This window comes from Vigna unguiculata, chromosome 7 (genome assembly GCF_037176805.1).
Source record: "Vigna unguiculata cultivar grain cowpea cultivar isolate G323 ecotype 2 chromosome 7, ASM3717680v1, whole genome shotgun sequence".
Lineage (NCBI taxonomy): Eukaryota > Viridiplantae > Streptophyta > Magnoliopsida > Fabales > Fabaceae > Vigna > Vigna unguiculata.
The window spans coordinates 35,672,884-35,699,311 of NC_140798.1; the positions used below are offsets into that span (position 1 = coordinate 35,672,884).

General features: G+C 32.0%; 5 protein-coding genes across 6 annotated transcripts; all 5 read right to left on the reverse strand.

Annotated features, from left to right (window-relative positions):
- Positions 1–1,000: 1,000 nt before the first annotated feature.
- LOC114191908 (pfkB-like carbohydrate kinase family protein) lies at positions 1,001–3,177 on the reverse strand. The gene is made up of 5 exons (XM_028081361.2): positions 2,948–3,177; positions 2,254–2,664; positions 1,739–1,873; positions 1,411–1,527; positions 1,001–1,335 (listed from the first exon to the last, which is right to left on the reverse strand). The coding sequence occupies exons 1-5, from the start codon at positions 3,128–3,130 to the stop codon at positions 1,198–1,200; spliced, it is 984 nt and encodes a 327-aa protein (XP_027937162.2). The 5' UTR covers positions 3,131–3,177; the 3' UTR covers positions 1,001–1,197.
- Positions 3,178–3,890: 713 nt separating this feature from the next.
- LOC114190558 (uncharacterized) lies at positions 3,891–4,860 on the reverse strand. Its single transcript, XM_028079494.2, has 2 exons — positions 4,556–4,860; positions 3,891–4,172 (listed from the first exon to the last, which is right to left on the reverse strand). The coding sequence occupies exons 1-2, from the start codon at positions 4,771–4,773 to the stop codon at positions 3,968–3,970; spliced, it is 423 nt and encodes a 140-aa protein (XP_027935295.1). The 5' UTR covers positions 4,774–4,860; the 3' UTR covers positions 3,891–3,967.
- A 3,099-nt stretch (positions 4,861–7,959) lies between these two features.
- LOC114190730 (berberine bridge enzyme-like D-2) lies at positions 7,960–10,149 on the reverse strand. Its single transcript, XM_028079721.2, has one exon. The coding sequence runs from the start codon at positions 9,801–9,803 to the stop codon at positions 8,133–8,135; it is 1,671 nt and encodes a 556-aa protein (XP_027935522.2). The 5' UTR covers positions 9,804–10,149; the 3' UTR covers positions 7,960–8,132.
- Positions 10,150–12,497: 2,348 nt separating this feature from the next.
- LOC114189616 (P-loop containing nucleoside triphosphate hydrolases superfamily protein) lies at positions 12,498–17,249 on the reverse strand. The gene is made up of 8 exons (XM_028078234.2): positions 16,971–17,249; positions 16,802–16,879; positions 16,476–16,696; positions 15,863–15,935; positions 14,879–15,163; positions 14,462–14,605; positions 13,482–13,532; positions 12,498–12,696 (listed from the first exon to the last, which is right to left on the reverse strand). The coding sequence occupies exons 1-8, from the start codon at positions 17,208–17,210 to the stop codon at positions 12,628–12,630; spliced, it is 1,161 nt and encodes a 386-aa protein (XP_027934035.1). The 5' UTR covers positions 17,211–17,249; the 3' UTR covers positions 12,498–12,627.
- Positions 17,250–17,979: 730 nt separating this feature from the next.
- Positions 17,980–20,321, reverse strand: LOC114189614 (F-box/kelch-repeat protein At3g23880-like). Of its 2 annotated transcripts, XR_003605698.2 has the most exons (3): positions 18,927–20,321; positions 18,389–18,420; positions 17,980–18,197 (listed from the first exon to the last, which is right to left on the reverse strand). XR_003605698.2 is itself a non-coding variant. In XM_028078233.2 (2 exons), the coding sequence occupies exon 1, from the start codon at positions 20,156–20,158 to the stop codon at positions 18,947–18,949; it is 1,212 nt and encodes a 403-aa protein (XP_027934034.2). In that variant the 5' UTR covers positions 20,159–20,314; the 3' UTR covers positions 17,980–18,197; positions 18,927–18,946. The 2 variants fall into 2 exon arrangements, 1 of the variants encoding a protein (XP_027934034.2); XM_028078233.2 differs by lacking the exon at positions 18,389–18,420 and having other exon boundaries at positions 18,927–20,314.
- Between the last annotated feature and the right edge of the window lie 6,107 nt (positions 20,322–26,428).

Below are 26,428 nucleotides of genomic sequence, written 5' to 3' on the forward strand. Positions count from 1 at the left end.
TCTCGCTGTCTTGGAAACCAAATTCACTTTATTGACATAAATTTCATCTAAATAGGAAAACATTCTGTTATCAATTATCAGAGAATCTATAACTGAATGCACCATTCTGGTTACATTGTATGATTTCGTTGTCCCCTCAAACTCATTATTTTGACGAAAGTTGAATAATTGATTTATCACATGAAAAGTTCACACAAATGCGGAAAATCTAATCAAATGGGTAAATGGATTGATTATGAAAAATTGAGTCGTTTGTATATGAGAAGATTTGATCAGGATATCATACAAGTCGATTCTAACAATAGTAAATATCAGGTGATTTTATATCACTTACTTTACATTACGAGCTTAACATGTTTTCTAATTGGATGGCAGTGAGAATAATATATTTTCTGTAACATTGATGTAAAATGAATTTTAATCCTTTGTTGATATTCGCATGACACATTCAGTTGATAATTTATTCAATGATTAGATAATTTTGGTTTCTAAGATGCTACAAGTGTTCAATATGCAAAGAAGGAAAAATAACTTGGTAATTATTACCCATAAACAAGAAAAACAAGCCATTGATTATAAGTAGCTTTTACGCTTTGTTTAGTATAACTGATGAGAGGGAGAGGTACGAAAAGAGAAGAAATATAGGGTTGAGTTGTTTGGCTGAAGATATGTGCGGAAGAAAGAGAAGAAAGAAGAGTGGGGAAGAAATGTGTCCTCAAAGCAGCATGATAAGTTATGTTGATAAATGAAAGAGATTTTAGTATTTTTCTTTTATGATCATAATATAATTTTAACATAAGCTAGAGGCTGATACTGACCGAAAAAGAAAAAGAACGGTGGCGAATAAATTTCTTCTAAGTTTAAGAAATTAAAGGTTATAACGCTAAATTAATTTTATTGAGATTTAGGTGGGTCTCACTTGTTTGGAAATAAGTTCACTAAATTTGGAATGTGGCTTGCATGTTAGTATAACTCCCATAAACTTTATTCAATAGAGAACATGCTTTTGTTAGAATTGATTTCTTCGAAATCGTATGCCACTCTCAGATTTGACAAAATTGGCTTATAGAATGCAAAGAATGAAAACCATATCTGTTATTATTCATAAACAGAATCAAGAATTTTAAGTAATTGGGTATCAAATATGAAAGGTATATAAATAAGACGAAACTCTGACATGAAAATGTGGAAGAGAGTCTATGAGGCTTTAGAGTTGGAAATAAATTTGGATGCCTCTTCTGCAGTTGGCAGTGCAGGAATTGCACCCTTCACTGTTGTGCAAATTGCTCCACAACCATTCGCAAACGTCAAAGCCTCTCTCAATTTTTGTTCATTCTGATCCAACAAAACAAAAAAGATGTCATGGTAATGAGAAGATAACATTTTATAGTGAGTGTGAGAGAGAGATACCTCAAATATGGAAGTGTCTTTGGCCACAGCTGTGAGAAGTGCACCCACAAAAGAATCACCAGCACCGGTTGTGTCAATTGCCTTCACTGAAAATCCATTTACCCTTCCTTTGAAGTTCTACACTCAAACAATATATCAGTATATTCCGCACATAACAGCACATCTAACTGCATAAATCCTTCTTGAATATGGGATCACAAACAAAAGTTAAAATCTTTTAACTGCATAAATCTAACCAACCAATAGTAATCATCAAATGCTTTATTGAATCAATTTTGTCAAAAAGACACTGTTTTCAAAACATGGGTGTATATATATTGGATGATACCTTGGTGTAATATCTGCAACCCTTCTCTCCATCAGTGACAAGAAGCAATTTCAATTTGTCGTGCCACAGAGACATTACAACATCCTCCTTCTCAGGATCACCTTGGGTTAGGAATTGAACTTCGTCATCACTCACCTACATACCAGCAATCCATTTGCACAATCATCCAGTCATATTGAGTTCTAGGCTTCTAGAAAGGGTAATAAAAACTTTAGGTTAAATATGATTTTAACCATCAACTTTGACATTAAATTAGAATTCGTTCTTATTTAAAAATTTGATACATTTTGATGTCTAAACTTAAAAAAAAAATGTATTTAATCTTTATTTAATTTTTACGTTTTTTCTTTAATATTAGTTGGAAAATGAGTTTGATGCAATTAAACCCTACAAAAATTAGGTCCATTCAATTTTTAAATTTGTGAATCAAAGTTTCAAAGTTCCGGAGCAAATTCTAATTTTGTGAGTTTAGGAATTAAAAACTTGTTTAACCTAAAAACTTTAAAAAGTATTACCTTGATGAAGTCGGCATCAAACCATATGCTCTTGATTCCAGACCTAGCAGCCTCCTCAGAAGGCCACAAGGGAAGCCTCACATTTGGATCATAGGAGAGCAAAGCACCACTTTCTCTAGCAACTTTCATGGCAGCCAAGTGTGCTGATCTGCATGGCTCTGATATCAGGCTAATGGATCCATAATGAAATACTTTAGCCTTCTTGATCAAACCCGTATTCAATTCTGACTCCGCCAGCAACATATCTGCACTGGGATTTCTATAAAACATGAACTCCCTCTCTCCATCTTTCCTCAATGTCACAAAAGCCAAAGCAGTTCTTGCCTCCGTATCAAAGCAAACACCATCAGTGTTCACTTTGTTTTTCCTCAAAATATCAACAAGCATCCTTCCAAACTCATCATCTCCCACCTGTCACAACAAAGTTTGTGACTGCATTTGTATGCAATATCATGAAACATGACAAAACCTATGACACCACCTTAATATAATTTAAAAAAACTTAATGATCCTATCATGTCCAATAGTCTCACATCTCGTTTAGGTCTAGACTTCTGAAGTACTATTGGACGTGATAGAAACATGTCCAATAGTCTCACATCTCGTTTAGGTCTAGACTTCTGAAGTACTATTGGACGTGATAGAAACGATCTCTATGCTAGATGGGAAATGAATGTTTGTAAAAATCAAGAACCTTGCCGATGAAAGCAGCATTGCCACCAAGTTTGGCTATGGCACAGGCAACATTAGCAGGAGCACCTCCAGGGGCTTTGATAAAAGCAGGAGACTCAGCCAAGGAGACACCAGATGTGTCAGGAACAAAGTCGATGAGCATCTCACCGAATGATATCACTAATGGATCTGCTGAGTCTGACATCTCCTCCTCTTTCTCTTTGTTATCGCTTCTCTTGTTGATGTTTGTGTTTTTCTTTTACAAAACAGTTTCAGGGCCAAACCTTAACAATGCTACAACTGGTCCCATATTTATGATTCAACGCAGGTTTAGGAGTGATAGTCGAGTATTTTTTTGTTTCATTTTACTTGTTTAGATTTACCCAAGTATAGACTATTATAAGTTAATTAACATATACTTAAAATAACTATACTGTGAACATTACAAGATTATGTTTTATAATAATTATTATATCAGTTACATCTGTGATCATTTTTAATTGAATGAGCATATATAATAGTACCGTTAAATTCCACATCTATGGTTTTATTTTAATAATAAACTCTGTAGTTGAAATTTTAAGCGAATTTTCAGGCCCCTTATCCCTCACTTTTACCAAGAAATGAGAGAACACAAAGCTTGATCCGAGAAGAATGCTCTTGAAGAGGAACAATAAACACCACCACACAAACTAGTGAAGTATGCATTGTTCCTTAAATTCTGGTTAACAGTTTCAGATTCCACACATTCATATAGGAAATGCTATTTTGGAGGTCTCAAAGGAAGCATACCCTCCTCTTCTTTAAATAATCACTAAATGTCAAATATTGCTTCTGCCGAGAAAGCTGATTAAGATATTACTAAGAACTTTAACCCAACCCATTCCATTGTTAACGCTGTGTTACAAAACAAAGTGAAATGGAGAAAAAGCCCGAGAAAAATACCAATTCAAAGTTCAAAGCCCGAGAAAAATACCAATTCAAAGTTCTCATTAATCCAACTACATCACCAAATCATGAAATTCCTGTGCCTTTGTAGGATTTATTCAAATTTATAGTGCTTGTCCACACCAACAGACACATCCCAAGTGCAACTCATCCCTTTGGGAAACACAACCAAGTCACCAGCAGCAATTTCAACTGATTCATTTGAGCCACTAGGAAACACCTTCACTTTTCCTTCCAGAAGATAGCAAGTCTCTTTGGCTTCATATGTCCATGGGAATTTGCTTGGAGGGCATCCCCATCTGTTATACATCAAATGTGTGTCACACAGAATCAGAGACAGATCAAAGGCTTTTGAAAACAGGTAAACTAAAAAGATAGCATCTTGCAGTGTTTCAGGTCTACCAAATTTGGTAATTAAGGTAAGATATAAGAACCCCATAAAGGTGGTTCCTGTGATTTCTTCAGTCATTCATAACACAGACAACAAAATCAACTTCAATCCCATGGCACAACTATAATGAACAGGTCAAGAAAAGCTCGGCACATAGCATGATTCATTAATCAAGAAATCAAACAAAATTTATTAATCCAAACCTCATAGGAAAAACAAAAGGAACAACAAATCAACCTGAAATAACTGAAACAAAATGGGTAAAAGAAATTAAAGAAAAAAAAGCATTACTTGGGCCATTTCCTAACACCCAGTTGAGTGAGCTTGGACTCAGGAGGGTTTCTCTCAATTTTGATGCCCAGTTTCTCTATGACAGTAGTCATGCTCTCTGCTACTGTTGTTAAGTGCAGTCTCCTCTTTGTTGGATGTCTTGTACTTAAAGGAAAAGCTGAGTGTTTGGTTTGTGTGAAGTTGTTGGGAAATAAAGTACCCACAAATGATGATGCCATTTCGCTACCTTTGGAAATAACACCCTTCTGATCTCTCTCTCTATTTTGGTTCACAATTTCTATGAATTTCTCTGTTGTTTTAGTTCACTCATTTTTCATCTTCTGCACTTTCTAGACAGTCCAAAAGTCAAGAAAGAAACTAAAAACAATTTCATTATTTAGATATAATCATTATGTTTATATTTCACTTTTATAAAAGAAATATTTGTGTATATTTTTGTACCTCAAAAATACCGGTTTTAAATTAAAAGAATAACTTTTGTTGCTCCATATTGTGTTGGAAAAAGACAACTACTTATAATACACTTTGTAAATATTTTCTAAACGAACCTTCTGTCTTTAATTAAAATTTATAAAATTATATACATACTAACATTAATCAACTTCGTTTATAATTTTATAATTTTTAATAAATATTATGTTTGGAAAATTTCCCTAGCTCTCATATTTTCTCCCAGAGTTTTATAAATACCTTATTTTTTCATCTACTTTAATTATTATATGAAAAATATTGTATAAAAAATATTTTTCATTTACTTTAGTTATTATATGAAAAATATTTTTCAAATTCAATCTTTTTTACTATATTTATTATATGAAAAAGAAATCCAAAAAATATTTATAAATTGATTTAAGATTACTATGGTACTAAAAATATTTTTTTTATTGTAGGAATTAAAATGCAAAAAAAAATATATATTGTATGAATCAAAGCATAAAAAATTATAGGCTTAAATATACATTTGGTCCCTATTTTTGTTGACTTTATTCAATTTGGTCCCTATTTTCGTTTTATGTTCAATTAGGTCCTCATTTTCGTCAAATTGTGGTCAATTTGGTCCTTTTCATTAAAGGTGTTTAAATAGTTAACGTTTTTGAACAGTACATGCCACGTGTCAGCTCCTGGTTTTTTGATTTTTTTTTTAATTTTTTTTTAATTTTTTTAATTTTTTTAATTTTTTTTAAATTTTTTTAATTTCAAAAAAAGTGTCCACGTGTCAAGTCACAATTGTGCCACGTGTCAGTTTCCTGCTAGTATTATTTTTTTGTTCAACTTAGTCCCTATATTCGTTATTTTTGTTCAATTCAGTCCCTATATTCGTTATTTTTGTTTAATTTAGTCCCAAATTTTGTTTAAATAAAACCATTTAATTTTTAAAATTGACATTATTACTTATTTTTAAAATTTAATTATAAATTATAATATTTAATTATTAATTGAATATAATTTTTAGATTCAATTGTTAAATAGAATATAATTATTTAAATATAATTAAAATATAATTATTAAAATTTTAAAAATATATATTAACATTTGTAAAATTTACATTTAAATTTAAAATATTTAATATTTTTATTGCATTTTAGATATTAAAATCTAAAATATTTTATATGTAAATGTTAATTTTATAAATATTAGTTTATTTTTCTAAAATATTTTGAATATTTAAAACATTTTTATAAATCAATTTTAATATCTAAAATGCAATAAAAATATTAAATATTTTAAATTTAAATGTAAATTTTACAAATGTTAATATATATTTTTAAAATTTTAATAATTATATTTTAATTATATTTAAATAATTATATTCTATTTAACAATTGAATCTAAAAATTATATTCAATTAATAATTAAATATTATAATTTATAATTAAATTTAAAAAATAAGTAATAATAATGTCAATTTTAAAAATTAAATGGTTTTATTTTAACAAAATTTGGGACTAAATTAAACAAAAATAACGAATATAGAGACTGAATTGAACAAAAATAACGAATATAGGGACTAAATTGAACAAAAAAAATAATACTAGCAGAAATTGACACGTGGCACAATTGTGACTTGACACAAGGACACTTTTTTTGAAATTAAAAAAATTAAAAAAAAAATTAAAAAAAAATTAAAAAAAAATTAAAAAAAAATTAAAAAAACCAGAAGCTGACACGTGGCATGTACTGTTAAAAAACGTTAACTATTTAAACACCATTAGTGAAAAGGACCAAATTGACCATAATTTGACGAAAATGAGGACCTAATTGAACATAAAACGAAAATAGAGACCAAATTGAATAAAATCAACAAAAATAGGGACCAAATATATATTTAAGCCAAAATTATAATGAGCAAAAGTGAGACTATGGTTTAACACCTCAACTAATAAAACAATCAACAAAAAGTGTTAAATTATGTGAAGATGTTTAATATTTAGTACTTACAAAGTAATATATTACAAATTTTCACATCCAATCAACAAAAATTTTATTTTTCTTCTCAATCTTTTCTACCAAATAATTCCATTTAATATTTCTGGTATATTTTTTTCAAATTTATTAGGAATATAAATATGAATTCAGTTAAAAGTTTCACCTTCAGTAAAATTGAAAGAGTAGAGTAATGTATAAAAAAAAAAACACACACACACACACATACACTTACTTTTTTATATTAAATCTTTTTGGTATATCCTCCATTAAAATCACAATAATATTTACATATAAACATTTACAATAATATATCTTAATCTTTATACAAGTAATTTTAGATCTATTTAGTATTTGGTGCAAAGAAAAAAGTTAACGCCAAACAATAAATTTATAGTGTTATGTTCTGAAATTTTACAATTTTTAGAATTTTCAAGTTTTAGTCTTTAATCTTAGGAATTATTCATTTTGGTTTCGATCAATGTATATATTATTTTAAATTTTATTATCTAAAAATAGTTAATGGTGAATTTATGTTAGTTTTGTGGTTACGATTGTGTTATTGTATTGTTGTTTTTATCCATTATCTTGAGTCAATTAATTTATAGATTTTATTTATATTATATGGTATTTAATTTTATTATTTTTATCTAATTTGTAACTTGAATTTATACTTTTACATTATTTCTAACCATCTTTCATCAAAGATACTGTGACATTTGCTTATAGTACTTTTGTTGTAATTATGGTGTTGTTATCACAGTAGTTTAAGTCACATGAACTAGCAAATACCACTAATGATTTTTTTTTTTCTAAGGGGTAAAGGTTGAGTTCATATTAAAATCTCTCTCGGGAAAAAAAAAATGTCATCATATTTCTACACATTCTATTTTTTTCTGTCTCTATTATCTTTCACTATACATTTTTCTATGTTCTTATTATCTCGTACTTTGGTGTGGAGACTGTACTAAACACTCATGTAGAGATACATTCCCAAAGAAAAGGACAATGGGAGATATTTCATTTCATGTTTTGAACCAATCTAGATTTTGCATAGGTTCCATATTCAATTCAACTTTTAACTGACTACATAAATTTTAAAGCACACTCTTGGGATTTTCTTCACTGATGCAGGGGATCACAGTGACATCATTTACAAATATAGCATCATTTCTTTGTTCTGTGCTCTGAAATTGTGAGAGACCAAAGACATAGGAGGAATGCCCTGTTCATTGGTGAAAACGTTGTTAGGATCAATCATAGTCTTGGCCCTCACCAATCTCTCATAGTTACTCAAAAAGTACTTTTCACCCCAATCTCTTGCACTTTCCACACCATCTTTCTCATCACCACCATTACTTATCCTCTTCCTCACTCCAAGGTCAAAGTCCATGTAATTAATATATGCAGCTCTTGGACCCGAAGAAACAAAGGGAGTCATAGCATCATAGAACCCTCTTATCCAATCTACATAATCACTGCTTTTCTCATTCTCACCTTCTTTCCAATATATCAGATACTGTATTGTAAACAAGTTTCCTCTTCTGTGAGGAAAAGCAATTGCATCAATGCTTATATTATGCATCTTTCCACCATAAGCATCAAGAATAACATATCCCTTTGGCTCCTTTTCAAGGATTTCCAGTGCAGTTTCTATCCCCACAAGAGGAACATGCTTTCTCACATAATCTGATTTCGCCTTGAAATACTCCTTTTCTTGCAGATACCTGTTCTTCAAGTCAGACACCGAAGCTCCATCACTTAGGCCAGAGAAGAAAACAATTGACTCAATCCAACTCATTTCTTTGCATTCTTCTTCTGTAACACCCAACTCCGGAAAACTCTGGTTTAGAATGGATACAGCATTTGTTCTAGGACCAAGATAAAAACCATTAAGTGTTACTGATAACCCTTTGGTTTTAGCCTGGGGCAAACCAGCACCAACGAAGCATGACAGATAGTAGTCATCTTCCAAGTTTGGTGCCACATGTTGCCATTTGTGCACCAGATTTGCAATATGGCTTTTTGTGCCTGTTCTTGAGACAGTGAAACTTGTTACAACCTGTGGCACTTTCAGCAACTGGATTTTCCAGGCATAGATGATCCCCCAAACACCACCTCCTCCTCCTCTAATAGCCCAGAACACATCTTCTCCCATGGTTTCACGGTCCAACAAATTTTGATCAGCATCAACAAGAAGGGCATCCACAACGTTGTCTGCTGCAAGACCATATTTTCTAGACAGCATCCCAAAACCACCACCTCCAATGTGTCCTCCGACACCAACGGTTGGACATGACCCAGCTGAGAATCCATGCTCGTTGCTTGCTTCAGAGATTGCATAGTAAGTCTCTCCCAGTGTTGCACCACCTTCAACCCATGCTGTTTCTGTCTCCATGTCCACCCAAACGTGGTTCAAATTCATCATGTCAATGATCACGAAAGGAGTGCCATCATCAGACACATACGAAGTCCCTTCATAGCTGTGTCCGCCACATCTTACTCTGATTTCCATGGAGCTCTCTCTACTGCACGCTACACTTTTCTGCAGCTGCTCCAAACTCTCCGGCAATACAATGGCTACTGGCTTGGGAATCACGGGCTCTGCGAACCGAAGGTTTTGGATGGAAAAATTAAGAATTTTGAAGTAATTATAGGAAGAGGGTTGGTCGTGTTCTTTGTAAGGGAGCGTGGTAAAGTTTTTGATATTGTGATTCAGCAAGCAAGAAGCCAAGTTTGGGAGTGAAGCACATGACCAGAGTGAAACTTCAAAGGATAGTAAAAGGAAACATACGAGGCATAATGTTTTGAGGTGGTAGAACATGGCTTAAGCTTCTGAATTCTAGAACTAAACAAGGTGATTTGTAATTGGTGAAGAACTAGTTTGAGTTTATTGCCATTGGAGAACGACTAATGATAGTTTAAAACAAAAGGGTGGAGAAACGTAGCAACCATGCATATGTTGTGGCCGGCCATAGTTTAATTCTGGAATTTGGAAGTGGCAGAGTGGACTCTTTTTCTGGAGGGGTCCAGCATTGTCGAGTGAACTTGAACACTGATATAGAATCATTCACTCATTGAAAGCAGACAAAACAAAAAAAAAACAGAACAACATAAAAAATACTAGGAAGATCTGGTTAACAAAATTATAAATGTGGGTTACGTGAGAGAGTAGCTACATACGAGAATGAATAACTAGCTGACATAAAGAGTTTGCCGGCTGAGTAAAGAACATAAATTGCCATGGCCTGCTATGTTGTTCGGTTTTATCCAATTGGTTTTAAATAATGTTAATGTCAACTCATATCAGTGTTTTTTTTAGCTCTTGTTAACCAAAACCCGTGACAATCCACGGATTGAGTTTTTATCATTACATTCATGCTATTTGTTGAAACCCTCTACATACAAATTATACATTTTGCCTTTAAAAATACACAGTTGGAAAATGATGATACATATGTAAGTACAAACTCTCATGAAAAGAAGTTAACACGAGTAAAAATGAAGGGATCTTCATGTTCAGATCTCCACAGTAGAAAATAAAACAGAATAAGTCATTTTGAATCCTTTGGAAGAGAATAAGTAGATGCAATAATATACAGAAGTGCAAATGTCATAATTTTCTTTATGCCATGCAAATGGTAATCCCAATCCAGAATACTTTAACTGCTTTCTGAACAGTACATGATCTTGACACGAAGTCAAAATCGAAGAAAGAATATTCAAAGGTGGGGCTAGTAGGCGACAAATTGTGTGGTTTGAAACTGTGGATATGATCCACACGCTAATGTTATTATTCATATCTCATTGGTATTTTTATAGAAAAACCCGCTTGCTACGAACACTGGATTAGGCCTTGTTATTACCCAAAACATAGCATTAAAATGGTGGATATCTTTTTCAAACAAAGAAAGATGAATTTGAGTTCATGGAGTAGACAAATATAAAATCCCCTACGATTGGTATAGTGGGTAGGGGCTAGAGTAGAAAAAAATGAGATCATGAGCTGAAAGTTCACTATTACTGTGGGACCAAAAAGAGTGTGACAACAAAAAGTAAAGAGAGAGGACTTTAAGTTCATAACAAAGACATCTGATACTATATTACTGCAGAAGAAAGCATCACAGTACGTTGCAGCCACTATGAGCTACATTGTTTTCAGAGTCATCAATCAATGTAGAGAAGTTCATGGCCTTAGGATTAGACGAAGAGATAATGCAGCTGAAAGGCTCCAACTTAAACTCATCTTCCTCTTCAATACGTTTCCTTGAGGACAAGTTTTCAACATCGTACGACACCTTTCATCAATAAGAGCACAAGAGGAGACAGGATTTAACCCCAACAAAATTGAAACTCTCATGGTAGACTCTAATTAGAATATGTTATAAATTGTTTATAATGAGAATATTGATATGGACTCACCGAATAACTTTGTTTAAAAGTGTCTATAGTTTCATTTTATGGATTTTCGGAAAGTAAATGTCTAAGAGTCTACTTTATGTTTTAGTTTTAATTAATCGAGTTAGTGTGAACAACTTGTCTTATATGTGAAGAATTTTGTTGGAATGGTTCATGGTATGATTTACGTGATTTGTGAACAACTGAAAATAAAGCATATTGAAAGTGTGGACAAAATATTTCGATCATTAGATGTTGTTTTTGTAAGAAAGAAAACCACACAATGAGGTTTTGTTCTTTAGGATAAACAAAGGAGAGTGACTGTTTGAGACATAACACTCAAAATAAAAAACTCAAATACTTTTAAGTTATTCAAATGAGTACATTTGATCTCCTTATACAAGAGTTTGATGGAAGGAAACAACCATTGGTTTTATGATGTATGCAATGATTTTTCACTCATCATAACATGGTATATGATGTGAAAGTTGTGACGATGTTCATGTTAAACCCTAAAAAAACTCATTTACAAGTTATTAAGTAGATTTTAAGGTACTTGATGAGACGACTTGTCATAATCCTAGTTTATTGTGGGATTAAAAGTTAGGTTACCCAAACTATGTTGGGTACTTGGACATTAGAAGTCTCTCATATACAAGTTTGTTTGTGGTTGTCTAGAGTCTACTTTATGGATTGTTTGGTGATAAACGTTAGAAGCACTTAGAATGTAACATTACGTTTAAAGTTTCTATTGTCTCTAAAATAGTCCATCTACATTTTTACCAAGTTAGTATGAGAAATGTGTGTCATGCATTACAAATTTTGTTGAATAATTCATGACGTGATATGGAGTTTATTGTATCCATTTTTTCTACGTATGAACCTTGTGCAAAATATGTTGATTGGGCAAGCATATTCATCAGTATATTTCTACGAGAGCAACTTGTTTAATAATTGTTTTCCCATACACATAAATAAGAATTTGTTAATACTTTAATTGAACCACATTAAAAAAAATCTTATGCTGATATGTTCTCACCGTGATTCCTATTCTTGTTATTTAATTATTTGTGGTGATTCTTTACGAAATTCTTAAATTGCGTTAATGTAACACAACACGGAACATAAAGTGCTGGATGTAACTTCAGAGTGAAGATATATACATATATCTCAATGAAATAAATACATAATTTACATAATCTTTTGCTGGTTTATAGCTTTGAACCTAAATTGGTTCTAATTGAATAATATCATAGGCATTTATCGTATGCCTTAGATTTTTCTATCACGGCCTTACACTTTTCATCTTTTCTTCTTACCTGCAAAAGAGTTATATAGTCATAATATGAAATATCCTGGTAAAATTATATCAAAGATATATAAGATAATCGTTTGTATGTTGGTCAGACGTATCAACTTATCAAATGCATATGCATCAGAGACTAAAAACCAATTTTAAAAGCGAATTAACATCCATATGACAACACAAACATACTCCAAAATTACCCTGTGAGTAAAAATCTTCATATTTAGAATGCTACTCCAAATTCCAAACATTTGTAACCTATAGTGAAGTTAAAGATGGCATTCATAATATCTAAAATATCCATATATATTTATCTAGAAAAACGTGATGAGCTTCTGTTTATTCGAAGAGACAAGTTTAAAAACCCATGAAGTTATAGCAGATTTGGGCTTCTGGAACATATGGATGCACATGCATTGTGGCTCACACTTATATGATTGTAATCAGGTGTCAGGAAGGAAGACCAGGAAAAAAGAGAGAGGAAAGAACAAGGCCAGATGCGAGGTGTGAACCTATATTTCTATGACCATGGTAACTTATGTTGAGTTTATCTACAATCTCAGAAGCCTAATCATGTCTTTTTCTCTTTATCAAGTAGTTTCAGAAAACGGCGAAAAAACTGAACATTAGATTTAAAGTTTTTTCCTCTGGCAGACATCAACCAAAAAGCTAACAGTCACTTTCATCAGTAAAATTCTATAGTGAAGTATAGAACTGTGAAGTATAGGCAGAAACAAATAATAATAGAAAAATCTTTCAATCAAATAAACTGAAAAAGTACAGCCGTAAAGAATTTACCTCAACCTGTGGACTTTTTCCCCGGAGCAACATATCTACACTTTTGTCAGTCTGCAAAAGGAAAACAAGATATGATTAAAACGAAATGAAATTTTAGCCTATCAATGCCCTCAATGATTAAAAGAAACTACTCTACCTGGCCTTTCAATTGGCCCATATAATTCTGCTCAAGTAATTTGTAATTAACAAAAAGAAATTATCAAAAAAAAAAAACAGCACCAGATAATTCGATTTTTCATTATTATCATCAAATACCCAACCATATGTTTGTTTTCCTTTCAAAATATCCATTTTGACAACGTTTAATATATAAGGCATCAGGGCATTAAAACAGGTTTTTTTTCAAATTATAGGGGGCAAAAACATCAATTCTGAATTGAAAGCACAAAAACCAAACTTGTCTTAATTTGAGAGTCAAAAAACATATTTAAGGTCGGGGAGTCAAATTGACGTTCAGCTTTAAACCAAGAACATATATACCTTTTTCTAAGTGGCCTAGTATTGATGACAGTCCATTCTAACAATACGTTTTCTTTCATGAATGTAAGTACATTCATTGTGTTGTGCAAATTTTATTCAAAGGGCTGGACAAAATCACTGATGCTATTCTGAAAATAAGTTAAATGAATAACAACAATAATTTCTATAAAAGAAAAAGGAAAAAAGTGGGAATAGCAGAAATGACAAGGAATGCATGGAACAAGGATGGGATAAAAAATTATTGTGTATGAGATCTTGGTGTGTCAAATATCGAAGAAAAAGTCATAGAAAACCGGTTTAGGTAGTTTAGACGTGTGTAAAGAAGGCACCAGTGATGAGAGTAGATCTCATGAATTTAGCCCTATGAGAAAGGGTAGAGAGAGACCAAAAAAGACATTGCTGAAATTAGTTGAGTAAGTCCAATGGTGTTCCATATAGACAACTTCACCAAATGGTATAAGGTTATTGTTATTTCAGTAATAAGTGCTCAATCAACATACCTGATGTGTGAGCCAGTAGTGTCTATCTCTCATCTCAATTAAGAAATCAAATGTTGGAGGTGCTTTCCTCTCAAGAACTGTCTTCGGACAATTTCTCGCCTTGGCTTCTGCATCTCCCAGAGTAACAATTTCTATTCCACCAATCTGATAAAGCAAATGGAGGTGAATCTTGAATATTAGAGTTGCTTAGATGGGTGATGTTCAAGTTATGTGAAAACTAAAATTCAGATGAAAATAAGGTAAACTTAAAATGGGATTCAGTTTCAGGCCTCATCTAAACAGCATTACTTATGCAAAGAGACGATTATTGTCTTAAATTAAGTAAGCCACATAGAGTTCAAAACTTGCTTAAAAAGGGAGCAAAAGCAACAAGCTATTGGATGTTATTGGCACAAGCATATAAAAGTTAAAACAAACCAGATCAGAAAGGGTAGGATTCTTGATGATATTCTCAAGCTTCTGTCCATGAGCAGTCCCAATAAGAATGATCCCACGCTCAGCAATTGATCGGCAAGCATGAGCTTCAGCTTTTGTGCCAATCTCATCAACTATAATCACCTCAGGCATGTGATTTTCCACTGCCTCAATCATCACTCTGTGTTGCATCGATGGCTCCCGCACCTGCATTCTTCGTGCACCACCGATTGCTGCATGTGGGATATTGCCATCACCCCCAATTTCATTGCTGGTATCAACAACCACCTATCCATTTTGCAAGAAGTGATTCTATCATGAGCCTGTCTAAAAAAGTACTTTAAGGAAGAATAAGGCTTGAGCCGCTAGCCATGGTTTTCTCTTGAAGAGGGCAAGCATGCTTTTCAAGCCAGTGAAATCCTGTTAATTTTCTAGGTGTTGCAACTTTTGACAGCCCTTGTGCTGTATAATTACTAGTGGGTCATCTCCTTAGAGCTTCTTTAATTCTAAAAATTAATGTAACAAGCAATTAACCATACATAGTAATTGCATACTGGTGGAGTCCTTTTAGGTTCCTAAGAGTTGCAACTTTTGACAGCTTAGCCTATAAATAGGGTCTTATGTGCATGTGCAAAGCAAACTTGAATTATTGAAAAATTGGGTTATCCCTTTTGATAGAACTGTTTCTATTGGGTTCTTGACAGAACCGCCTATAACTTATCAAGGAATTTTTCCTAAACTAGGCTGTGGCTCTCCACATCCTTTCTTTGTTTCCATTTCCTTCCTCTGTTCATTTTTATTTTTTGCACATTGTTTCCATTTCCATCCTAGAAAGATCCATAAATTGAATTCATGCCAAGTGGATTCACATTAGGTATCAATAATCTTCTACCCATTTTGCAAGAAGTTATTCTATCCTGAGCCAGTCTAAAACAGTACTTTTAAAGGAAGAGAAAATGCTTCTAGATGCTGAAAAAATCAGCATACCACTCTTTTGTGAAGCTCCTCCGACAGCACCCGAGCAATTTCACGCATAACAGTAGTTTTGCCAACCCCAGGCCTGAGAGAATCCAAGAAAAAGAAGGAAAAAAACCATCAAATTTTCATAGAAAAATTGAACACCTACTACATTATTGGATTGGGGAGTCAATAGACCATGGTAAAGTAACTTTTATCACTTATTAGACAGATCTTAACATAAATTTCGTCTTCCAAAACCAACAACTTATGCCAAACACAGAATCCTTAAAATATTTTAGATCTAGAAAAATGACCAAATGACACATGTTCTAGTTGGATAAAGCTCTCTCTAGGTACTTATAGGATAAGAAAACAAAAAGGGTAAAATCAATTTAAGTTATCTCCTAACTTAAAATCAACTTGTTCACTAGAACACCCATAGAATAGAAACTTTCTTTTCTAACAACTTGTAGAAGAAATTTAATTCTTTTTACCTTCTTGTTTGTTCTCTTAAAAGTATACATTTTACCATAAGATAAGGAATCAAACTAATTTCATTTCAAGGATTCCCTCATCACTTCAATTTGTATCTAATCTGAAAATATCAATAAGAGATTCAATGGAGAATACTGTGTTATACCTTCCAACAAACAAAATGCTCTTCCCATATTGAAGCAGGTCATAAACCATGTCAATCTGGCCAGTGATTGCTCTCCCAACACGGCAAGTCAAGCCAACTATGTGACCATTCCTACTCCTAATTGCAGATATTCTGTGCAAAGTACCCTCAATTCCAGCTCTATTGTCCTTGCCAAACTCTCCAATAGCTTGTTCAGCATACTCCAACTCCTTCACAGTTACCTAGCTACACAAATACACCATACAACTCAATGCATTTCTGGATAACACATTTCGAGGTCCACATAAATAATACGCCAAATATAAAGAGTGCAAGGTACGCATTACCTCTGTGTTCCTTAAACTGTGGCCTCCGTGCTCTCCTAAATAACGTGCTTCTGGGAGACGACCCAAATCCAATACAACCTAATATGAAAAACCAAATGTTAGATTAGAAAGAAGAAGAGTGAATTAAGGATTAAACAAATAACAAATAGCGTTGAAATTGAACAGGGACCTCCAGAAGTTGAGAGCGATTAGATTGATCGATGAGACTTCGATGCAAATCTGATGGAAGGATCTGCAAGAGAGCTTGCATATCGTCTTGGTCGTTGTGAACAAGACAACAAGACCCTTCAGAAAACGTTCCACATTTCAATTTCAGTGACAGTGGCGTTCTTGCTGCCTTCAAATTCCATGGCAGGGGTAGTGACAGAGGCGGCCACGGAGATGAACACCAACGGTTCGTAACTACCATTTTGGTTCCCAGCTTTATCCCTTTTTGCCCGTTCTCCAATTTCTCTTATTAAATAGTTCTATTTCTTTAATGCTATTCAATTAAAATTTAGTGTCACTTAATATTGTTATTTTGGTAACAAGATTCAAGTTATGTCAATTTATTCATTCACATTTTTAAGAAAGAGAAAAAATAAAAAGAAACACTTTTGTTTAAAACAACATTTGTTCATTTATGAGCTAATTTGTACAATATTTTTCATATATTTTCAAGCTTTATTTTAATTTATGCATAATTAAATTTTAACTCCAACAAATAATTATATATAGTAGTCATAACATGTTTGTCCACAATTTTAAAAAATAATATCAAATATATTAAATAAAAATATATAGCGTAAGTCTCATAAGAGTTTACATTATTGAAGAAGAGGAAATTGACTCTTTATAATAAAGCTTTTGGTATTAAAATTAAAATAGTATAGGAGATCCCTGTTAAATGATAGTCTCTAGCTTGTACTCGATTATTTTCTGAGTACTTTATCGTGCAAATAATTTAAAACTTGAGAAATATAAATGTGCTCAAATGCAAACTGTACCTTCTACCTAGATCAACAAAAGTGTACTATTTTTTTCACAAATATAACGAAAGACAAGAGAAGGAGGAGAGAGGAAATCCATTCAATCACATATCATAAATATACTATTAAGAGAGAAAATAGTGCAACAAACAACAATGCTAATAATATACCTGGATGGTGCAGCAAAAGCTGCATCTAATCACTTATAAATACTATTAAACAAGTTTCTTATAATGTATTTTATTGAAGAACTTTAAAGAAAGGTTCATCATGAGAGTCATAATAAACGACTTTTACAGAACAGGTACTAAAACAAATTATAATTATTCTTCTAATAATCCTCTTCTCTTCTTTCTTCCTACTACCGTAGTCCACGATGGTAGTCCACGATGCGTCCTTATGTCTATAAAGAGGAGTCCTGTTATTTCCTGCCAGCATATCATGTGTAAACTTTAAACAGAGTTTGAATACGAAGCAATTAATTTTTAAACAGTGAGATGCTAGATTGGGAAGATCCAACATTTTAGTTTTAGCACACATCAAATAAATCCTAAGAATTATTACTCTATTAGAATGGATACAAGATTCTGTTTTATGTGAATATAGAACAAATTTATACCTGGATGAGATATTAACCAAGAACAACAAAACCTGCAACACAAGAAAATTAAAACTACCCACAAAGGAAAATAAATAAATCCATGATGCTCAAAGAAGCACATATTCCTCTGTAAACAAAGAAAGAATTTAGCTTCGATACGAGCCGATGGCATTGGTGACGCATGTTGTCTTATTAATATTAATCTATAGTACATTAATACAGACTCCATCATCCGACAATATAATCAAACTAAGTTGCTACCATTCATATTCACATGATCCATCTATCTATATGTGTCGGTATGTACTACCATTCAATTAAGTTGAAGGAATAAGAATAAGATATGAACTAATACAGGAAATGCAGCCAAAACCAAACTAGAGTCACGCAACTACAAGCATGCGTCAACAGAAAGATCAGAAATGTTGCTATGAAACGCTGAGAGCAAAGTTTAACATATCAAAATTGCAAAGAAGTTAAGAAGCATTTCAACATTTGAAAGGGAATGTGAGCATGGTAATGCATCAGAATGAAAATGTGGTAAGAAAACACTTACATGATTTGATTGGACAGAGGTCAGGTAGTAGGATAAGGCAACACCAAGCTCTGAACGTAATCGGTGGACTTGAGGGAAACCCATTTGTGGGGAATTTCAAAATGCTCTATCTGGCAATGTCTCCGATTACACCAAACAAGTTGGTATTCCGCATGGCATACCAGGATCAGGATATTGCCGTCTTCAGACAAGCACAAGGGACGCGGAATGAGGTACCGGGGAAACTCAAAATAGTTGTAACTGATGTTCATCAACATAGTCCAAGATTGATAAACTCCAAACTCCTTCATTTGCCAGAAAGCAAAAGATTCTCTATGGTAAATGTGGGAGAGACAGAGACAACCCCCAAAAGCTCCAAGTTCTGAGAAACCTTCTCCCACATCATTAGGCAGTTGAAAGCATGTGTACGTCTCACTGGCTAAGTCAAAGCAAAAATCCACCAACGATCTGGAATTCCCACTGCCAAGTACTGTCACCCAGTTAAGGGTGCCATTCAGAAACACTCCTTTGGTTTGACGAAACTCCGAAGGAAAATCAGCATCGGTAGTTGGAATCTCCCTCCAACAATCATCTCCAAGATTGTGAACTATAAGTTCGATTTTGTGAGTTTTAGCGTCACTCAACACTGCCGCCACCACCTTATAAGTGTCGGTTGAAGCATCGTGGCCAAACGCCATGTTGGCGCACCCACATTCTATGTAACAAGATGGTGATTCCTCGGAACTGAGTCTGGTGGCAGGGTTCCAAAATCGGACCCAGATTTCGTCAAGATTAGTATGGATTCTACTCAGACACACCAATCCGTTGCAGACTCCAACGATGTCGTAGTTGGCGAAGACTGGAACACCGTCATCATCGATGCCAACAACGGAGTTTGGATTCTCGAGCAAGCTTTGTGTAGAGGAGCAGTGCAGGTAATGTGCATCGTCGTCGTACTCGCCATAGTCGGATAGCGTGTAGAGGATTGGTTTGTCTCTTGGGGATCTTTGAAGGTGCAGTTTCACTAGATTGGGATCAAAAACAAAGGAATTCCAATACTTAGAAACGCACCTAAACCGCATGAGAGCCTTCACCGGAACCCGCGACAGTATTTCTATCATCAAATCGTCGGGCATAGTTGAAGAAGCAGAGGTAGCAGCAATCCCAGTAGCGGCACCGCCATGAGCAACTTCAGCACCGGCACCGTCAGAGACACCGTCATTGCCATCTGTTTCTCTCTTTGGAGAAGCCATAAATTGAAGAATGGAGGAAAAGATTGAAATGCGTTTGTCCTTTGGGATGGGACAAATTGGAGTGAAGTGAGGAATTGTGTAAGATTAGAGACAAATATATAGGTTCCCAGCCCTATGATATGAAGAACTCCCAGTTACACTTTACCTCTACGCGCTTCCACCTAGGTTGACCGGGGCCACCTGTTAAACTTTTCGAAAATGTCTTTAATTTACAGGGAAATAATCAATTTTTAACAACTTCGTTACCTGACGTGGCAATGAGAGAGTGTTTTTCTTATGCGTAAAAAATCCACGTAAGGCATGGTTGAGTACGAAAGAGAAATAGTGATCGAAGGAGTTACACAACTGAGAGAGCAAGTGAAGAGAGGCGGTGGTTGAAGGAGTTACACAAGTGAGAGAAGCGAGAGAGGAGTTATAGAGAGCACAATGAAAGTGGTTGGAGAAGTGGTGGTAAGCAGTTTATGGTTTCTCCATCTCCAGATTTGGTTTTCCTTCTTTTCCACCGTTTTTTCGTCCTCCATCTCCTCTCCTCTCCGAAGTGTATTGTTCGTTAGTCTTGTAATTTTATTCTTCGTCCATACTCGTTGTTTTCTTCTTCCTTCATTGTCGAAGTTTGTTGTTTCTCCGTTTTGGAAGATATTCTTTTAGTGGGTTTGTCATTTCCCTTTCCCTTTTGGTGGAGCACAAAATGTTTTGGGTTAACCCAGTACACGAAATTTTTTGTCTTCGTTGATGTTTGTGGAAATGAGTGATTTTTGTTTTTGTTTTTGTTTAATATATGATAAAGTTTGGATTTTTTTTTTTTAACAGTGTTGTTGAAGAGCGGATTGTTGAGCAGCATTGGTGTTTTTGGTTTTGCTGTGGTCTACATTGGTGAAGAGGCACGAACCAAACATGTTAAATTCTAAAAATTTAAGTGCTACTACCTTTATGTGGGTGAGGAAAAACAATGGAATGCAGAAAAGTACAGGTTCACACTTACGATATCACAGCTTTGCACTTAAATTGGAAGTTTTTCATATCCAATAAATTATAAACAATCTCCAAAATTTATAAACATTATTCCTTATCAATTAGTGTGAGTTAACTTTATTAATGAAGTTTATAATTTACTCATGCCACCAAACGGAATACTTATCATCCAAGTCAACAAGTGGAAACATTTTGTTCAAATCATATAACGCAGATTAGCAGAAGGGGATTCCTCGGTTGGCACTTAAATTCTAGATCACTTGTCACACCACTACCTATTGAAATGGGTTCATGTTATACCAACCCACCTCATCCACGATCCAAACATGTTAAATTCTCAAAACTTAAAGGCTACTACTTTTATGTCGGTGAGGAAAAACAATGTTTCGCAAAAAAGTACAGGTTCACACTTACGATAACACAACTTTACATTTAAACTGGAAGTTTTTCATATTAAATAAGTTTAAAACAATCTGCAAAATTTATAAACATTATTCCTTATCAATTGGTGTAAGTTAACTTTACTAATGAAGTTTATAATTTACTCATGCCACCAAACGAAATACTTATCATCCAAGCCAACAAGTGGAAACATTTTGTTCAAATCATATAACGCAGATTAGCAGAAGGGGACTCCTGGGTTGGCACTTAGATTCTGGATCACTTGTCACACCACCACCTATTGAAATGTGTTCATGTTATACCAACTCACCTCATCCACGAACCAAACATGTTAAATTCTCAAAACTTAAGGGCTACTTCTTTTATGTGGGTAAGGGAAAACAATGTAATGCAGAAAAGTTTAGTTTCGCACTTACAGTAACACAACTTTGCACTTAAACTATAAATTTTTCATATTCAATAAGTTTAAAAAAATATGTAAAATTTATCGTTAAAACTTCCTTTAACGTCACTAAATTAACAAACTTTATAAATTATCGATGCTACCAAGGGGTCTGTCCAAAAGGATACTTATAATCAAACTCAACCAGGGAAAAGGTTTTGTTCAAATCATTTAGCGTAGGTTAGCAGAACCCAACTCATTGTTTTGCACTTACACGTGGGATAACGACTAACAAAACCATTTCTTTAAATGGGTACACCTTATTCCAACTCACTTCAACCATGATGCAGACATGTTAAATTCTAAAAACGTAATGGCTGGTATGCAGACCACGGTTAGGGATAACAAAGTTATGCAGAAAAAATTCAGGTTCGCACTTACGAAACCCCTACTTCGCACATAAACTGTAAACTTTTAATAATCTATATTAAATTTATGGACATAAAATGTTTCCACTTGTTGACTTGGATGATAAGTATCCTGTTTGGTGGCATGGGTAAAGTATACACTTCATTAATAAAGTTAACTCACACCAATTGATAAGGAATAATGTTTATAATTTTGGAGATTGTTTATAATTTATTGGATATGAAAAACTTCAAGTTTAAGTGCAAAGCTGTGTTATCGTAAGTGTGAACCTGTACTTTTCTACATTACATTATTTTTCCTCATCCACATAAAGGTAGTAGCACTTAAATTTTGAGAATTTAACATGTTTGGTATGTGCCTCTTCACCAATGTAGACCAGAGCAAAACCAAAAACACTAATGTTGCTCAGCAATTCGCTCTTCAACAACACTATTTTAAAAAAAATCAAAACTTTATCATATTAACCAAAAACAGAAACAAAAATCACTCCTTTCCACAAACATCAACGAAGACAAAACTTCCAAAACAGATAAACAACAAACTTCGACAATGAAGGAAGAAGAAAACAACAGGCATGGACGAAGAACAGAATTACAGGGCTGACAAACAATACACCTCAGAGAGGAGATGAAGGACAAAAAAATAGTGGGCAAGGAGGAAAACCAATCTTGGAGATGGAGAAACCACAAGCTACTCACCACCACTTCTCGAAACACTTTCACTACGCTATCTGTAACTTCTCTCTCTCACTTGCTTCTCTCAGTTGTGTAACTCCTTCAACTACCATTTCTCTCTCGTACTCAACCATGTCTTATGTGGATTTTTTAAAGAAAAAAAAGAAAAAAACACTATCTCACTGCCATGTCAGATAGTGAGAGAAGTTGTTAAAAATGGGTTGTTAAAATATCATTTTTCTAATTTATATTCAAAAAAATTATTAAAATTTATTAGACCTAGTATTTTATTTAAATTTACTTTTATTTATTGAGGGTAATAAATAAGATATATTTATTACAAGAGTTATTATATGTTTTAATTTATTTGCTTTCGATAGTTTTACAATAATTGTTTTTTGTTAAATATTTAAAATTTTACATTTTTTTTTAATTTTTTGTTTAAGTTGTTAATTAAAGTACATGGTTATTATATCGTTCACTTAAATACTTTTTTAGTTTCTCGAAATTAAAATTTATTTTTATTTGAAATTTTAACAAATTTTAGTCTTTAAATTCTAGAAATAAATGAATTTAATCTTTTAATTTAATTATGTTTTTTACGTGTCAAATGCTAGCATTTAAATCTTTTATATGATTTAATATATTCTCACTTCAATATTAATTAAAAAAATGTATTTAACATGTCAAATATATTCAATATAATTGAATCAAAATGATTATATTTATTAATTTTTAAAATTTAAAAACTAAAATATATTAAAATTTAAGACAAGAGTAAATTCAATTTTTCGTCAAAATTTAGTATCAAAGTTCAAAGTTAAGAGATTAAAAATTAATTACTAAAAATTAATTAGTTTATTTAATTATTTTCACGTGTTAAAAGTTAGATTATATGATTATTATAAAATAATAAATAAATGTTATTGTTTTCATTGAAAATGTGTGTTGAGATATTAATGAAATCAATATATTCCCAATAACTTTCATATAATCACTTATTCGAACTAAGAAATTATTTATGGTACCATCGTCTATTAAATTGTTCTTGTTTATTTTCAAAAACATAAAAAATTACCGGTCATTTTACATTATTTACGATATCAAGTTTATATCAACCATAAACTAAACTTAACGTTTATTAACAAATGGCAACAAATATCAAGACGATAAGATCATATATTAACAATAGATTAACATCAAATTAAAAAATAAAAGAATTTTAATTTAACCCTAATAAAAACACCCGGTTATAGTTTCCTTTACACGCTCCAACCAGCTTCACTTGGAAGTTGGAGCCCACCATTTAACCTTTCAAATCACAAAAAGAAAAATTATTAAAATGTATTACTCCTGGTATTTTATTCCAATTTTATTTCTATTAATGAAGGATAATAAATGAGATGGAATATATTTATTGTAAGGGTTAATACGTGTTTTAATTTATTTCACTTGATTAATATTGAAGTTTTAGATAACTTTTTACTGTTTTTATTTAAGTTTTAAGTAATTTTTATTTATTAAGTATTTAAAAGTTTTACATTTTTAATTAACTTTTTATTGTTTGATTTTTCGTTAATTAAGTTGTATGGTTGTTATCTTATCACGTTAGTTTACTTAATTGTCTTCACGTGTTAAAAAATATAATATTATTATCAATATAAACAGATAAGTAATTTTTATTGTTCTTATTAAAAATGTGCTAAAATGATTAACAAATTCAGCATGTTAGTTAATGACTTTTGCATCATTATTTATGGTATTTATGGTGATCAAAGAATTAACCTATTAATTATTGTTGATGAAACTGTTTTTGTTTGTTTTTAATAAAATAATAAGAAACACTCGTTGTTTTAATTAAGAATCTTAAATATTTTAAGTTTTATATTGATCAACCTTAAATATTTTAAGATAGAAAAATTATACTTTAACTTCTATTTTTACTCAATATTTACTCTTTAATGTGACTTAGTATTGACTATTTATTTATTCGAAGAAAAAGATAGTCAATAATTTACACTAAATCACGTTAAAAAGTAAAATATGTGAATTAAAAAAATGAGAATTATAATATCATTGTCCTTTAAGATAACACTAATCATGTTTATTTGTTGTGACGAAATATAAGATTTTATCCAACTTTAGTATATGCATAAGGAGACTTTGACCTCTCCAAATCTATTTTAATATATTTTTATATTTTGTACCTCCAAAAAAAAAATCTATACATTTATATAAATATTTGGACATGCTCAAAATATTTGTTAAAAATCCATCATTGGTTCTATAATTAATATAAAATTGATATTATTGTTAATATAAAACAATGAGTGATTTTTATTATTTTTATTAAAAAACAAACATTTTCATCAATAATAGTGATAAGATGAATCCTTGATCACCATAAATTATGATGTGGAAGTAATTTGGAAGCATAACGATTCACTAACTATTTGAACATGTTTTCGATCAGAACAATAAAAGTTATTTATCATTTTACATAACTTCAATATAATTTTATATTTACCATATTACTTAGCATTTCTTAACAAGTAACAACAAATAAATAAGATAATGAGTACATATCATAACCGTCACATCACCCTATTAATAAAAAAAATTAATGGCAGTGATTTGATCGAAACACACACAAATTTTAAATTCCAATAAACCAAAGAAAAATAATTAATAGAGACTTAATTGAAAATATCAAAATTTATCAATCACTTAAAATATAATTAAGCTAATTTATTTATTCAAACTTTCGTTATGTTATATCACTTCGTTTGTAAGACCCTTCTTTTAATTATTTTTCACGAAAGAGTCTTATATAAGATATAAGATGTATAATATCATTAATTTTTTTATTTTATTGTCGGTAAAAATTATTTTTTTTAATATTAAAATATATTTTTATTCCATAGTCTTCTTTGAATTATAGGATTTTAAATTTTGTTATGTAAGTATTCAATTCATATGTCTTACAAGACATACATTTTAAATTTATGACATGATGAAGATCCTTCGTTGCAAATTTCATTTTAAGACGTCTAAATTTATATTTTTTTATCAGGTTTTACTTTGTTATGTTATATTTTAAAACAGTTTTTTAACTTTTCATTCAATTCAATGTAAGGGTGTTAAAGAATAACACTTTTGCTAAGATTTTATTTAATTATTAGCCTAAAATTATGTTTTCTAAATAGAAAATATGTTGTTTATTCTTATAACTCGTATCTACGACTTAGAGTTTATATCATGTCAACATGCGTATGATTCTAACTAATCTTTGATGAGAAAAAAAAATTATTGCAAAAAGAAAAAATAATTTATAGAGATAGAAAAAAAAATTGACACTTTATTTATTACAAAGAAAGAAATATCATAATAAATAGTCTTCTGCATAAAAAA

Bases quoted from the DNA above. Each gene is read 5' to 3' on its own strand.
- LOC114191908 (XM_028081361.2), bottom strand. From the start codon at position 3,130: ATGTCAGACTCAGCAGATCCATTAGTGATATCATTCGGTGAGATGCTC. The intron at 2,665-2,947 runs GTTCTTGATTTT...TTGTTGTGACAG, and splicing joins ATGCTGCTTTCATCGGCAAG to GTGGGAGATGATGAGTTTGG. The intron at 1,528-1,738 runs GTATCATCCAAT...GTTTGAGTGTAG, and splicing joins GTTGCAGATATTACACCAAG to AACTTCAAAGGAAGGGTAAA.
- LOC114190558 (XM_028079494.2), bottom strand. From the start codon at position 4,773: ATGGCATCATCATTTGTGGGTACTTTATTTCCCAACAACTTCACACAA. The intron at 4,173-4,555 runs GTAATGCTTTTT...GATGTATAACAG, and splicing joins GGTGTTAGGAAATGGCCCAA to ATGGGGATGCCCTCCAAGCA.
- LOC114190730 (XM_028079721.2), bottom strand. From the start codon at position 9,803: ATGTTCTACCACCTCAAAACATTATGCCTCGTATGTTTCCTTTTACTA.
- LOC114189616 (XM_028078234.2), bottom strand. From the start codon at position 17,210: ATGGTAGTTACGAACCGTTGGTGTTCATCTCCGTGGCCGCCTCTGTCA. The intron at 15,936-16,475 runs GTATAACACAGT...GGATTCTCTCAG, and splicing joins AGCATTTTGTTTGTTGGAAG to GCCTGGGGTTGGCAAAACTA. The intron at 12,697-13,481 runs GTAAATTCTTTA...ACTCTTTTGCAG, and splicing joins GAAAAAGTCCACAGGTTGAG to GTAAGAAGAAAAGATGAAAA.
- LOC114189614 (XM_028078233.2), bottom strand. From the start codon at position 20,158: ATGGCTTCTCCAAAGAGAGAAACAGATGGCAATGACGGTGTCTCTGAC.